General features: G+C 43.7%; 1 protein-coding gene across 3 annotated transcripts in view; it reads right to left on the reverse strand.

Moving 5' to 3' along the window:
- LOC140393875 (protein phosphatase 1 regulatory subunit 12A-like) overlaps nucleotides 1-14,595 on the reverse strand; it is a 323,102-nt gene that overhangs the window by 161,454 nt on the left and 147,053 nt on the right. The window contains exons 12-13 of one of the 3 annotated variants that reach the window (XM_072480442.1): nucleotides 13,869-14,015; nucleotides 12,271-12,303 (exon numbers count right to left, since the gene is read on the reverse strand). In XM_072480442.1, coding sequence (XP_072336543.1) covers nucleotides 12,271-12,303; nucleotides 13,869-14,015 — 180 coding nt within the window. Of the gene's footprint in view, nucleotides 1-12,270; nucleotides 12,481-13,868; nucleotides 14,016-14,595 lie in introns of all 3 variants that reach the window. The other 2 variants (XM_072480441.1, XM_072480443.1) reach the window with 2 other exon arrangements.

The raw sequence follows: 14,595 nt of genomic DNA on the forward strand, positions 1-14,595 counted from the left end.
TCCTATATTATACTCCGTTGCATTATTGCCTTATCAAAACAGGCCTTGCTCGGTTTTCTTTTAGTGCCCAGTTTAACAGCGGCTGCTACCCGAGCCGTTTTTACATTTGCGAGTAATTGTTCAACGGCTTTCTCATGGGTGAGCGCCGTAACTTCAGGGCTGGTCAGGTCTAAACCCAACAAGTACTCTGTCCCTTTCATGGGGCGTCTGGTCATGAGGGTGTGTGGGGTGTAACCTGTGGAGGTGGAAATAGTGTTACGTAAAAACATCAGCGCAAAGGGGAGGACTGAATCCCAAGTGGTGTTATTCTGCTGAACCATTTTCCCAAGGGTGGTTTTTAGGGTCCGATTCATGCGCTCCACTATACCACTCGACTGAGCGTGGTACGCAATGTGAAATTTTTGGGTTATGCCGAATATCGTGAGGACATTCTGCGTGACCCGTCCCGTAAAGTGAGAACCTCGGTCCGATTCAATACTGCGGGGGAGTCCCCATCTTGTAAAAATGTGATGGGTTAGGATTTTGGCTGTGGTTTTCGCGGTGTTGGTGCGGGCGGGAAATGCTTCCACCCACTTTGTAAAAGTGACTATGACCACCAGAACATATTTATAGCCATTCCTGCAAGGGGGCAATGGACCTATAAAATCGATCTGGAGGTTAGTCCAGGGGCCGTTAACGGGTCGGGTGTGGCTGAGATGTGCCTTTTTAGCATATCTATCTGGGTTGTTCTGAGCGCAGATGAGGCAATTCTCAATGTAATGGGATACATCCTCTTTGAGATTAGGCCACCAACAAAGCTGTTTGAGGTGGGCTGCGGTGGGTTCGATTCCCTGGTGTCCATGACCATCATGGAATAAACAGATCATTTGATTCCTATCCTGCTCAGGAACTACGTAAAGGGTGTCCTTTAGCACCACATCGTCATGTGTGGTTATTGTATTTCTGTACCTCTCGTATGAGACTGGAAACTTCCCTTTCACAATTTCAGTGAGAACGCTATCCTGCTTCTGGGCCTCTACTAACTAGATCTTCGATCCTAGTCTGCACGACCTGAACTGCACTCACTGGCGCACTCACTGGGGCGCTCTCGGGGAGCTTCCAAAAATACCCATGCCTGGATCCTGCCTTAGCCAGCGCGTCGGCTTTTACATTTCCAGGGGGGGGGGGGAACGATGGTGGCTGTGGACTTTTATAATGCCAAAAGTCCTGTTCTTGGCTTTTTTCAGAATATGGCGGAGTAATGGGGCTGAGGGGAGGGGTTTCCCATCCGCGGAAACAAATCCTCTCGTTTTCCAGAGGGGCAGAAATTCAGTGAGGCTGTTGCACACGTATAGACTGTCTGAATATATGTCTGCTGGGCTAGGGAAGGAATCTGGGTGCTCCACAATGTAAGCGATGGCCGCAAGCTCTGCTGCCTGCGCGCCTAAGTGTCCGGGTAATTTTAATGCGATTTCCTCGAGGGCGCGTCCCTGCGCGTCCTCCACATAAATCCCACAACCTGTTATGCGTTGCCCATCCAGGATTGTGCGAGATCCATCCACATAAAGCCTAATGGGTTCACACGTGTCCGGGTGAGGGGGGTTCTGAGATGGAGTGGCTAGTTTTCTTGGGGATGGTTTAGCTATAAAGGGGCCTGTATTATGGTGGGGTGAAATGATCTCACATTCATGGGGGGTTCCGGGGTACTGTAGATTGTCCCCTAAGTATGTGTGAGTCTTTGTCCGTTTTACTGTGATGTCCCGTCCTTGTAAGAGAAGGGTCCACCTAGCAGCGTGGATCTGGCTGCCGGTACTGTCTTTAAGTCGTCCGTCTAGTAAAAGTTGGGTGGGGGTGTGCTCGGTCAAAATGGTGATGGGGTTCAGTCCGGTAATGTATGAGAAGTACTGGACTGCCCAGAAAACTGCGAGCAGGTGCCTCTCACAGGCTGAGAATCCCTGCTCCACAGCATCTAAAATCCAGGAGGCATAAGCCACGGGTCTTAGCTGGTCGTGCCGTTCCTGCAGGAGCACGGCTGAAAGGGTGCGGTCTGTGGTCGCCACCTCTATGGCGTACGGGGAAAGCGGGTCAGGAACTTGTAGTGCGGGGGCAGCTATGAGCGCGTGTTTTAATGATTCCACAGCATCCGTATGCTGCGGAAGCCATTCCCAGGGGGCTCCTTTCTTTAGGAGGTGTGAGAGGGGCGCTGCCTTGCTGGCGAAACCGTCAATGTGGTTTCGGCAGTAGCCAACCAGTCCTAAAAACGACCGGAGGGCTGAAACGTGTTGGGGAAGGGGCAATTTAGCGATCGAGTCAATTCTTTTGTGCTCGATCTCGCGTTTGCCGTGTGAGATAATTGTACCCAAATATACCACTTTTTCTTCCAATATCTGGGCCTTTTTGGGGTTGACTTTACAGCCAATGGAGTGTAGTAATTCCAGGAGTTCGGACAGAAGCTCAATGTGCTCTTCCTTCGTGTCTGTTTGCAGTAGTAGATCGTCTACATACATACTGTACCAGACATTCGGGGCGAGAAAATTTTGCTAGTCCATTTGCCAGCTGTCGGTGGAAAATGGAGGGGGAGTTGTGGAAGCCCTGTGGCAGGCATGTCCACGTGTACTGCTGCGCTCTGAAAGTGAAGGCAAATTTATACTGGCACGCCTTTGCCAATGGAATGGACCAGAACCCATTACTGACGTCCAAAACCGTGAAATATCGGGCGTGGAGTCCCTGTTTGAGCATGGTCTCGGGACTTGTTGCAACGGTGGGGGCTGCTGCGGGGGTGACTTTATTGAGTTCCCGATAATCAATGGTCAAGTGCCATGATCCGTCGGGTTTCCTTACTGGCCAAATTGGGGCATTATTAGTTGAGGCTACCGATCTTAGGACGCCCTGCGCTAATAAACTTTCTATAACCTTTAGGATTTCTCCCTCTGCTTCTAAGGGGAATCCGTACTGCTTTTGGGGTCTAGGGTCCGGTCCTGTTATTTGTACGGAGCCAGTCATCCGTCCACAGTCGTGCTTGTGGGTCGCGAACGCTGCCCTGTTCTTTTGCAGGACTGCCCTAACCTGTCGGTCCGTGCCGAGTGTGGTGGGGTTGAACCAAAACTCGCCTACTGCGCTAATTTTGTTCACATAATCCCCTATATTGAGCGTTGCAGGGGCTCTAGCGAATTTCGCCATCTTCCAGACACACTGGTTGACTGGATCGAAAGAGAGGTGATGAGAATTCATGAAGTCAAACCCAAAATGTGCTCGGCTGTTGGGGGCAGGTCGACTAACACTACGGGGTGTTTTGTATTAATGGTGCCAATTTGGATGGGTACAGGGGTTGTGATATGTCCCTGTTGTGAGTGGCCCGTGAAGCCGCTGAGGGTGATCGTGGCTGTGGTGGGCCACGTGTCCTTACCAAGGGTGGAGGAATTTAAGGTTGTGCAGGACCATCCTGTGTCCCAGAGATGCTCGATCGGCTGTCCCCTAACCTTTGCTGTGACTACGGGTCGTCCTGACCTATCCCAAAGGGTATCGCAGACCCAGCTGGGGGAGCCAGTACACCGTCAGTCCGTTCCGGTCAAGTCTGTCTGATCGGACTGGGCGCTAACGTTATGTATGGGTTCTGCTTTTTTCTTATTGATAGTGCCTGTCTGTGGCTTTTTAGGGCCATTGCACTCTTTGGCAAAATGTCCCAACTGTCCGCAATTGTAGCATTCTTGCGGTTTTGCTGGGGGGCTGCTCTTCCCCTCGTTTACCCAGGCGGGGTTGTGAAGAGTGGTTCTTACTGCCTGCACGTCTGCGGCGGCTTGGTTTTCCTCAGGGGTTCGAGCTGCGGGTTTACCGTGAGCCGCTTGTTCCCAAACGCGGGACAATCTTTTGACCACCCACTTCTCATTATGAGCCTCCTCCGAGGGATCATAATTACTACAGGCATTCTATCCTGCTTCCGTGGCATGGGAGATAAGGGTGCAGGTCCATTTGGCCATATCGTCTGCGGACAAATGGGCACGGTATACATTTCCGAAAACGGCTTCAAAGTGAATCCACAAGCGTCCTGCGAACGCTGTGGGGTGTTCAGACCTTTTCTGTCTGCACTTATTCTGAACGTCTACGGGGTCGCCCCGGTTGTACCCGATCGCATCCAGGATCGCGGTATGCATTTTTGCAAGGGCGCCTCTTCCTACATTCTGTGGGTCGGGAAGGGCTGCTGCGACTGATGGGTCTAAGCTGAGGACCGTGAGCTTTACCTGCTCTTTCTCATCCAGGCCGTACATGGTCGCCTGGTGTTTGACGGTGGCAAAGAAATGGTGTGGGTCTAAAGCGGGGAGGAACGGTGTGATTTTAGCACACGCGTCTCGTAATTGGGTCACTGTGAGGGGGGTGGAATATAAGACTTCCGCCTCGTTTGCTGTGGCGGTGCGGTGGGTTGTTACAGGGTTCATGGGAGCCTGTATTACCTGCTGTGTGGGGGGCGGGGGTGCTCTCCTCCTTTGGGGTTTTCCCTGCGCACATGCTCCCTGAACATATCTCTGCGCTGTCTCTTGCAGTTCTTCCCAATCAGGGCCGTCTTCCTGGTCTAAACTTTCCCCAAAGGTGTCTTGGAATCCCTTTTGGACAGAAAGCATTGATTGCAGGTCTGCAATTTGCTTTCGGCACTTTGCATGGTCTAAGGTACTCTGCCTTTGTTCCGTGGTTGCAGCGTGGAGCGCTCTCAAGGCTGCCTTGAGATCACTACATTGCTTCTGTAGTGTCTCCGCCTGCTTCTCCGTCTCTTTCTTAACCAGGATGGCACGCTGCGTGTCCTGATAAGCCTTCCCATACTGGGATTGAAAACTGCTTAAATGCGCCAGACAAGACTGCTGACCCCGTTTGGCGTCAGCCACCTCTTCGTCCTTGGCTTCTAACTGCCTTTTCGATTCCAGGTTTTCCTTTTCCATCTCGCAGACATCGATTTTACTCATACGATGTATGCCCTCTATTTCTTTTCGGAGCGTCCTGACGACCTCCTCTGTGCCTCGCAATTGTGCCATGCAGGACACGATTGCCATCGGCTTGCGCGCTTTCGCTAAGCTTTTCTTATGGATTTCACTCATGTTATCCCACCAAGTATGCCCTGTACTTCCGGGACCTGAGTCGTCATTATTACAGAAACCGCTTCACACGGGCCATCCTTTGCCCTGCAGAAATTTGCCAATTTCCACTTCCCAAATGGGACACTGTCCCACTTTAATGCTGCTGATCGGTGCAACCACAAATTCTTTGGGGTTCATGAGGCGTTGCATTGCTTGAATTGCCATCTCTCTTATCTGCTTGTTACATTCAAATTTGGAACAGGGGGCTAAGGTGGTGTTGTAGATGCGGGTACGGCTTGCGCTAATTTCCGAAAATACAGACTTCCGACAGTTTTGACGCAACAAAAATCTATCAGTTTTACCTTATAACCCTGTTAGTTACGCATGCATACACACACTTCTGAATTGTGAATTATTAACCAGAACCGCTTGAACACTTGTGGTTTTTTTTGTTTGTTTTTGTTTCCGATTGGATTCTATTCAATTCAAATTGTTGGGGTTCTCCCGGAGTGGTTTTCCACTTCTATGTCGGGTCCCGGCGGAGTCGCCAATTACGTTGCTCTTTTTAGCCTCAGTTTATTAGCTCTGATTATGTCACCTTTGCTCACGAGTCGCCAGGTATCTTTCTGATACCACCACGTGGTTCAAGCTCGAGTTATGATTAATAGGTCAGCACACCACTTAGTAAGATTGAAATCAACGGTCATTTATTATATACAACAGGTAACGCTTATACAATAATCCTACTATCTATATAGAAATCTACCACTACTGGCCAATACTTAACTTTAGGAAGGGCCCACCAGGTCAGGGAAACGAATGGCTTATCGAATCGGATCTGGCCCGCGGGATTCAAAAAGGCTGATACGGGTCGATGGCTAGGAGTCTTTATCGGGTAGCGATCGCTGGAGTCAAACATACTGTTTCTGGTGGATGTTCTTGCGAAGGTCTCGAGCAGGAGAAGAAGGGAGAGAGAGCGCGATCTGAACTTGACCCCTCACTTTATAGGGTCCCGGGGCTTCCCGCCTCTCGGGGCGGCCCTTGACCCCGAGTCCCAAGTGATTGGACTTGTTCACAATCACTGGGTTCGATATATCCAATAACGGGGCGATTCCTCGATCGGGGGGTGGTCGTTCACCTGTCTTTGTTTCGGCCACTGCAGGCACTGACAGGTCTGGCCCGGCATTCAATTGCTAATATGTTGCAATCGTTCCCGGGGATAGCCGATTAAACTGCAGATGTCTGGGTTGATGTGCTGCTAATGGTCTTGAGTATCGATCTGGGCCGACTTCCCCAGAGCCGAATACGCTATTCTGTCTGCAGCTGTCCGTTTGTGTCCTGTTGGCTGCTTTTCCCATCAGCCTTTTCGGTGAGCCATTTTAAAATCGGGTTTTGGCCAAATTAAGAGGGAATCAGCCATTTTAGGTGGCTACAAAAGGGTAGGAGGTTTGGAGGGGATGTGAGAAAAATAATTTTCACCCAGAGGGTAGTGGGAATCTGGAACTCGCTGCCTGAAAGGGTGGTGGAGGCAGAGACCCTTATAATATTTCGGAAGTATTTACATGTGCACTTGTGAACCCAAGGCATACAAGACTCTGGGCCAAGTGCTGGAAAATGGGATTCAAATAGTTAGATAGCTGTTTTTGAATGGTGCAGATGCCATGGCCCAAAGGGCCTTTTCTGTGCTGTATGATTCAATGACTCTATAACTGATTATCGGTATTTAGAGGTACAAATGGTTATTCATGAAGGCCCACCTTCTCAACTTTTCCCCTTGCCTGAGATATAGTGATCCTCAGATTAAATCACCATCAGTTGGTTCTCCCTGTCAAAGGGGAAAACAGCCTGTGGTCATCTGGGACTATGGTAACTTTATCTTACAAGTGGAAAATTGGTTTTCCATTTGCATCAGAGACATAAATTAATACAATAAAATGGTTTCATGTGACTTGCAAGAAACAAATTTTGAAGATATTCTAAAAAGCATAATTTCCGATGCACTCACCATACTGAAATACTTAATTGAAGGTATTGTATTTTGAATTATTAAATAAGCTTAGTGAAGAAGAATCTGCAAGGGTTTGAGAATTACTGATTATTGTTCCCAAATGTTTAGCTAACTGATGCAAAGTTGTAAATATCAACATAAAAATCTTAACGGCTACTCTCAAGGGTTACTCCCAGCAGCCTGGCCAACATTCGTCCCCCAAACAACATCAGAGACTCTGACAATTCATTGATTAGCTGTTTTTTTGGATTTTGTGCGGAAATTGACTCCCAGAGTTACCTCTTTCGCAATCTTGACCAAATGCCAGGAGCAATCAACTGTCTGTCACATGGATTAGGACAGAGGATGAGATAAAGTTGCTTTATTATTAGGTTTGTTCTCTCTTGGGGACCAGTGGTTAGCACAACTGCCTCACAGCGCCGAGGTCCTAGGTTCAATCCCGGCCCTGGGTCACTGCCCATGTGGAGTTTGCACATTCTCCCAGTGTTTGCGTGGGTTTCACCCCCACACCCAAAGATGTGCAGGATAGGTGGATTGGCCATGCTAAATTGCCCCTTAATTGGAAAAATGAATTGGGCACTCTAAATGTTTTTTTTTTAATTTGTTCTCGCTCTTTAGAAATGCCTGCAGCCAATTTTCTTTTACAAACCTATTGTGTACAATTGGCAATCACCATCCTGTATCAGTGGAGCTGAATGAAGGAGAAAACGTCCATGTACTTAAGACTCGTATAAAATGTAAAACAGTAGTCTGTGTCACAAACCACTGAAGTAAATTTAGTCTTCAAAACTTGAACTGCAGTTACATTTGAATTGTGTCACATTCAAAGATTACATTATATTTCATGTAATTTTAATTAAAATGCGCAATGTTTTCAAATTCCTTTCTTGCATTTTCCTAGAATTGACAATTGTCCGCAAGAAAATTTGACAGTGGACATTTCAGGGGGGGTTTACTGATGTGGGTAATATATAGCTGAAGATCTTTAAGGAGATAGGACAGATACTGGAGCAAGCACTTTTAATACTTTGAAGTTAGGGCTGTTTCCTGAAATTGGAAGTTAACATAATGAATGTAGAACTAAGTAGCTCCAGGGCCATTAGTCCAACATCAGTAACAGGGAAGATGTTCAAGGGAATTATTAGGGATGAAATCTAGGTCCATTTTGGTGACATTAAGAACACCCATCACATCTTCTGGAAAAAAGTAATATCTAGCCAGGTTCACTTAATTTTTGGAAATAATTCACTAGTTAGTGGATATGGGTCATTGTTATCTACCTGGATTCACATGCTATCTCATCACTGGCTTTGAAAGACATCTCTACAAAAAGAGAATCATATGGAATTGGAAGTAATCAACAGTGGTTGGGTTAAAAATTGACAGAACGCTTGAAGGCAGAAAGCACTTGTTTTGAATGTGGAGCTACTTGAAAACCAGCATACTGAAGGAATCATTGTGATGACCTTTACTATATACTATTTTTATTGGAGGATCCAAGTACATGTGTATTGGGGAATGACCCATAAGTTTGTGAATGGTACTAAAATATTGGACTGACTGGATTTCTTTAGAGAGCTGGCAAAACTTGATGGGCCAAATGGACTCCTCTATGCTACAATGACTTTATATGCAGCTTCTTTTCACTTTGCAAGCACAGATAGCAGAAGAAAATTCAATACTTTTGGACTGCATCAAACAGTCTTCATGGAAACGATGATCAAAAGTAATTCTCAGATTGTACCATAGCTAAACGTTAATATATACTAGAAAATGTTAATATATACTAGAAAATGTTGACTGTTTTGGATACTCAGACAGTGCTTTGTCAACGTTGCTGAATTTGGCTTTCTACACCGAATTCTTCTGATTCCTCTGCTAATTCAAATTCTTCAAACCCTCTCATCTATCTGGCATAATCTCGACAAGCAAATGCATTTTTAAAATGTACGAACACTATGTCCAATTTGAAATGTGAAAGGCGTGGGGAATGCAAAACATTACCATTAACAGAAAGCGCAAGAACATTATTGGAAAAAATAATTGCTCAAAGGATGGAAGAAAAAGTCTATATATATATTCCTAAAAAAAAATTGGTAATTGGACTAGCTATAAGGCAAAGAAATGGTTCGCAATGCCCAGGTAAAACAACGAAGTTGCAGAGAAGGAGAATATGTTAGTCTCCAGGGTCCCAGAGACATCAACAGGCTCCTGCAAAAAAATCATAATTTAGAAATGGGCAATATCGTGTGGAAATTAAGAAAATTATTCAATTCTATGAGTTTGTTTTAAATTTTATTTATTGCTGGGTCTGAAATAAATTCAGAAACTGGAACCACTTTGGAAAAAGCTCGTCACATAATTGGTTGAAATTGCAGCCGTTCAAGAGGTTGTTTTGATGTGGTACATCAACTAACCTTTAATTCCATAAAATAATTGTTCGTTTTTTGAGCCAATGAGAGTGACATATTATTCCTTCCACAGATTCAATGTAGTACTTCAAAAGATTGCGTACAATGCAATATTTGCAAGAGTTTTAATTATTTAAGCAGATATTTCAAGTTAATTTGAATGAACAAAATGGAATTAATTAAAAGTATTCAGCATAAAGCTGGGCATTGTTAAGTGTGGATGGGATTAATAAAATAGCATACTTCTTGGGGCTCTACTTTTTCTTCCCTCCTCAATACCATCTCTACTACTGATCATTAATTTTTGTGTACCAGTTAAAATAAAATGGAGACATTTTAATATTCCTAATTAAAGAAAATTAAGTTTCTGACTTACTTACTTAGACTTAAATGTCCATATGCTTTTTAAAAATGCAATTACAGAGAACCTTTCAGTGTCAGGATGTTTCATAGCATTTTATAGCCAATTAAGCACTTTTAAGTATGGTCACTGCCGTAACATAGCAAAGAGGGCAGTCAATATGTACACAGCAAGTCGCACAGAAAACAATGTTACCAAGCAGATCATCTATTTTAAGTGTTGGCCTGGGCATCAGGGAGAACTTCTCAGAATTGGATAGTGGAATATTTTACATCCACCTAATATACATTAAAAGACAAGCTATGAATAACAGACATTTAATCCCCACTAAATACGTTCTTGGTGAGTACCACTAGTTCTGCATCTTACGCAAGAATCCATCTCCCTTCTTTTGTTCCCCGTCAGGAACTATGCAGAGGATTTCATACAAAAAACATCAACTTTCAACTTGGGTATAAGGTTCCAGATTGGCATGCAATCAAAAAGTAACAAATTCCTTGATGATGCTTGCAGACACTTGGAGACCTCTACATTCTTACATACTTGTTTCTTAAAAATGAATTTTCCATGTCTTAAAATGAGTTGAAGACTGTTACTTTCTGGAAGGGCTAAGAAACATATCTTTTGTTTTATGAAATGAACTAATGACCAAAAGTATTGTTGAAAAAGTGATATGCTATCAAATGCATTGAGAAGAAATGCTATATTTCCAAAGGGAGCAGCAATTTATGCTGTATGAGAAAAGGTTGCAGATTGGCTCTCACTAACATTTTCATTAGTTTCCATGAGAAATGTGTTTTTGATAGAATGACCACTAACTTCCTTGTCCTTGCAGATTTCCGATATAGATAGTGCGTTTGCTCTGTCAGAATCTGCAGCTGCATCTACAAAGTCCCTTACACATTTCAATGTGCTCCATCCTGGCTTCACATTTGAAGCATGTTAGTTGAAAAATACACAAATGGGTTCTCTACTACGGTCTAGAGCAAGCCTACTTTCACTGATCAATAGATGTGTTGAGGTTGCTGCAGTTCCATGTGTATAAGATATGGCCCAAGCCATTTGCTGACCGTGCAAGCATGACACCGAAAAAAGGTGCATCAAAGCCACCCTGTGGGACAATTGCTACCCTCATCAGATCATTGCCCGCTGTGTATCGTGCATACTGAAGAATTACATAAAGCGCCAAGACTAATAATGGAATATCACATGGTTGACCAGACCCTCCGCTATCTGAGGTGGACTGCATCAGGCAATAGGAGTACTACAAATAAAATGTTCTGACCGTATGCAGCAAGACCTGGACAACATTCAGGTTAGGGTTGATAAGTGGAAAGTAACAGTCGCACCACCAGGCAATGACGATCACCAACAAGATGGAATCTAACCATCCCCCCCTTGACATTCAATGGCATTATCATCGCCGAATACCCCACAATCAACATCCTAGGGGTTACCATTAGCCAGAAACTGAACTGGACAAGCCATATAAATCCTGTGGCTACAAGAGTAAGTCAAAGGCTAGGAATCCTGCAGCGGACAACACACCTACAGACTCCACAAAGCCTTTCCACCATGTACAAGGCACAAGTCAGGAGTGTGATGGAATACTCTCCTCTTGCCAGGGTAAGTGCAACTCCAACAACACTCACAAAGCTCAACATCATGCAGGACAAAGCACCTGGCTTGATTGGCACCCCATCCACCACCGTAAACATTCACTCCCTCCACATTGACGCAAAATGTCAGCAATGTACACCATCTATAAGATGCACTGCAGGACCTTACCAAGGCTCCTTCAACAATACCTTCAAAACCTGAAACATCTACCACCCACCTAACTGCAAAATTCTGGTCCTAGAGTTCAAAGACAATTCATCCAGCAGCCAGTAAGAGATGTAGGAGAGGTTAGTATTTCAAGCAAATGAATAAGGAATATTTTTGTGACTCAGAAATCATCATGCCTTGAACAAATGCAAAAATCAGTGCATGTTATAAAAAAGTTATATTCCTAACTGTAACTGGAATCACTGACAGCAGTATAAACTGGGAACAGCTTCCAAAGGGGAAATTTTCAACTATGGGCAGGATGTTAACAACTGGTACAGGAAGACTACTTGCACTCTCAAGGTCAAGGTAAGCTAAAATCTGCTTAAAAATCTCATAGAACAGAGGATTGGTATGACTTGAAGACCCTTTCAAGCTCTTGAATTAAATATAACATCCTAGCAATATAACAAAGCATGCAGAGCTAACAAAATAAATGTACTGCATGAAAATGCCAAGATTATTTTGAACAAGAAAATTATGTTAATAGGATCAAAATGTTCACAGCAAGAAATTCAATCTTGGGAATTTTCTTCTATACCTTTGTGCTTTTAAATATTAAAATCAGGGTATGAAGATACCAGAAAACATGAGAAAGCATACCTTTCACATTAGTCTTACCTGCCCTGATGGCTTGCTGCTGTGGAAACAACACTATTTAAGATGGAAGAGGAAGAGAAGAAGGGAGAGATGATGGTATTTCGGCTGGGTTGCTGATCAGTAGCTGAATTAACTGTTGCTATAGTAACAGCTGAGGTGACTGAGGTGGTGATGGGAATGACTGAAATGGAGGAACTGTTCAAGTCATCTTTTCTTCTACCAAATGAGGCACTGGTAACAATTGATAGTTATATAAGAACAGGTAACAGTAGACAACTACACTACACCATTCAATTAATTATAGGCTTGCAATGTGACTTCTCTCGCCCTAAAGCAATTGCACTACAACTACATGTTCTCTTCAGGCAGGCCAATACAGTTCAGCTCACAGCATCTCCAAAGGAACCATCCTTATTCTCTGGCTTGGCACGCTGGGTGACATTTGAGTCATATATGCAAAGTAATGGGGAAAGCTAAAGAGTAAGCTTGCTAACATTTTCCCATTCCTAACTTGTTGACAAAGTTGAGACTAGCTGAAACTTGTCCTGAAAGTCAGAAGTTGCAGTCATCAGTCAAGAACTTGGATCTCTTTATCAGGAATCAAACATGCTTCTGGTACAGCTAACAGGCTACAAATACGGTTTTGTTTGCATATAATTTATCAACAAATTACTATTTTACACGGAAGAAAATGCTTCACGGATGGACTTCCATAAAGAACTTCTGAATAAAGATGAAAATACCAAACAGGGATTTCTTTCTTCAAAATTTGAAATAAGTCATAAATAGGTTTGAGAATCTGGAATGCTACCAGAAAAGATCGCAAAATAATGCATCTGAAGTGACATGGACTCTAAAAGTCAAACCTCAGGTTGATCGCAGCATAGCCTACATGATTTCACTTAAGAGCAAAATCAATAACTTATGGGTTTGCTTATATACATAAAATCTATCCATCTTTAAACCAGGGTTGTTTCAAATTGGGTTGTGTAAAGATAACAGCAGCGTTTTATACATTTCAGCCAGTTAATTTTGAATTCTGTTCGCGTCCTGCTTTTGCAAGTTTAGATCTCTGTATTGGCACCATCACTCACTGAAAGGACAAATGATGCAAAGTCGCCACGATAATTCATCGGCTCTTCAGGAATGTTAAGGAGCAAATTAACAAAGCAGTGCCTATGCTTGAAGCCAAATTCAGCAGCATGTAGTATACTTGGAAAAATATGCATTAGGTAACTGCACCTCTAGAGAAATGTTGATATTCTCTCTTAGAAATTGATATTGCCTAGCATGCAAATTGAAACAAAATCCCAGTTAAAAATAAATCTTTTTGATTACTATATTATAAAATGTTATCAATTTGCATAGCAGCCCTGAAAAATAACCAGTAGTTGGTGGTTTATTGAATCTCTGGCACTTTCATAAAATATGCGTTTTGAGAATAATTATTAACCAGGTAAAATACAAAAAAAAACAAAGCAAAAATATCTAACAATATTGATAAAGTTGTTCAACTCTGCATCTTTTAGCTACAATTTTGACAAAATAAGTTGGATAAAAATGGCATATTTAAATGATGATCTATTTAATCTGCGTGAAAGAATCATATTCTTGCTCACCTTCGCTGATACAAAGGCATTGCGTTTGTGGTTGATGCATTTACAGGCATACTGCCTTCATTTCCCATGTGATTTATATCCTTGAAGTCATCCTTCCACTGTCGTCTTGTATAAGACCCACTTCGTACTAGGCTAGCTGCTGATTCCCTTTAAACACAAAAAGTGATTTGCTTCAAGTCACATGGCATAATGCTAAATGGGATAGATTCAAAACATATCTTGCAGCTCAAAACTGGGCATCCATGAGGCACTGTGGACCATCAATTGCACCAGAATGATATTCAACCACAATATGCAACCTCATGGCCTGCCATATTGCTCACTCTACCATTACCATCAAGCCAAGAGATCAACCATGGTTCAATGAAGAGCTCAGGTGGGCATGCCAAGAGCATCAGGCATACTGCAAAATGAGTCGTTAACCTGGAAGCTGCAACACGACTATGTGCGTGCCAAACCATGGAATCAGCATGTGTTAGACAGAGCCAAGTAATTCCACAACCTACAAATCAGATCAAAGCTAACCACTGTGCCACCCATGGATCGTGGTGGACGATTAAACAGCTAACACGAGGATAAGGCATTACAAATATCCCCATTTTCAATGATGGAGGAGTCCAAAATGCAAAAACAAAAGACAAGTCTGCAACCTCTTCAGTCATAAGTTCTGCATAAATGATCCATCCCGGCCTCCTCCAGAGGTCCCCAGTATCACAGATGCTATTCT

Source organism: Scyliorhinus torazame, chromosome 17, assembly GCF_047496885.1.
Source record: "Scyliorhinus torazame isolate Kashiwa2021f chromosome 17, sScyTor2.1, whole genome shotgun sequence".
NCBI classification, from domain to species: domain Eukaryota; kingdom Metazoa; phylum Chordata; class Chondrichthyes; order Carcharhiniformes; family Scyliorhinidae; genus Scyliorhinus; species Scyliorhinus torazame.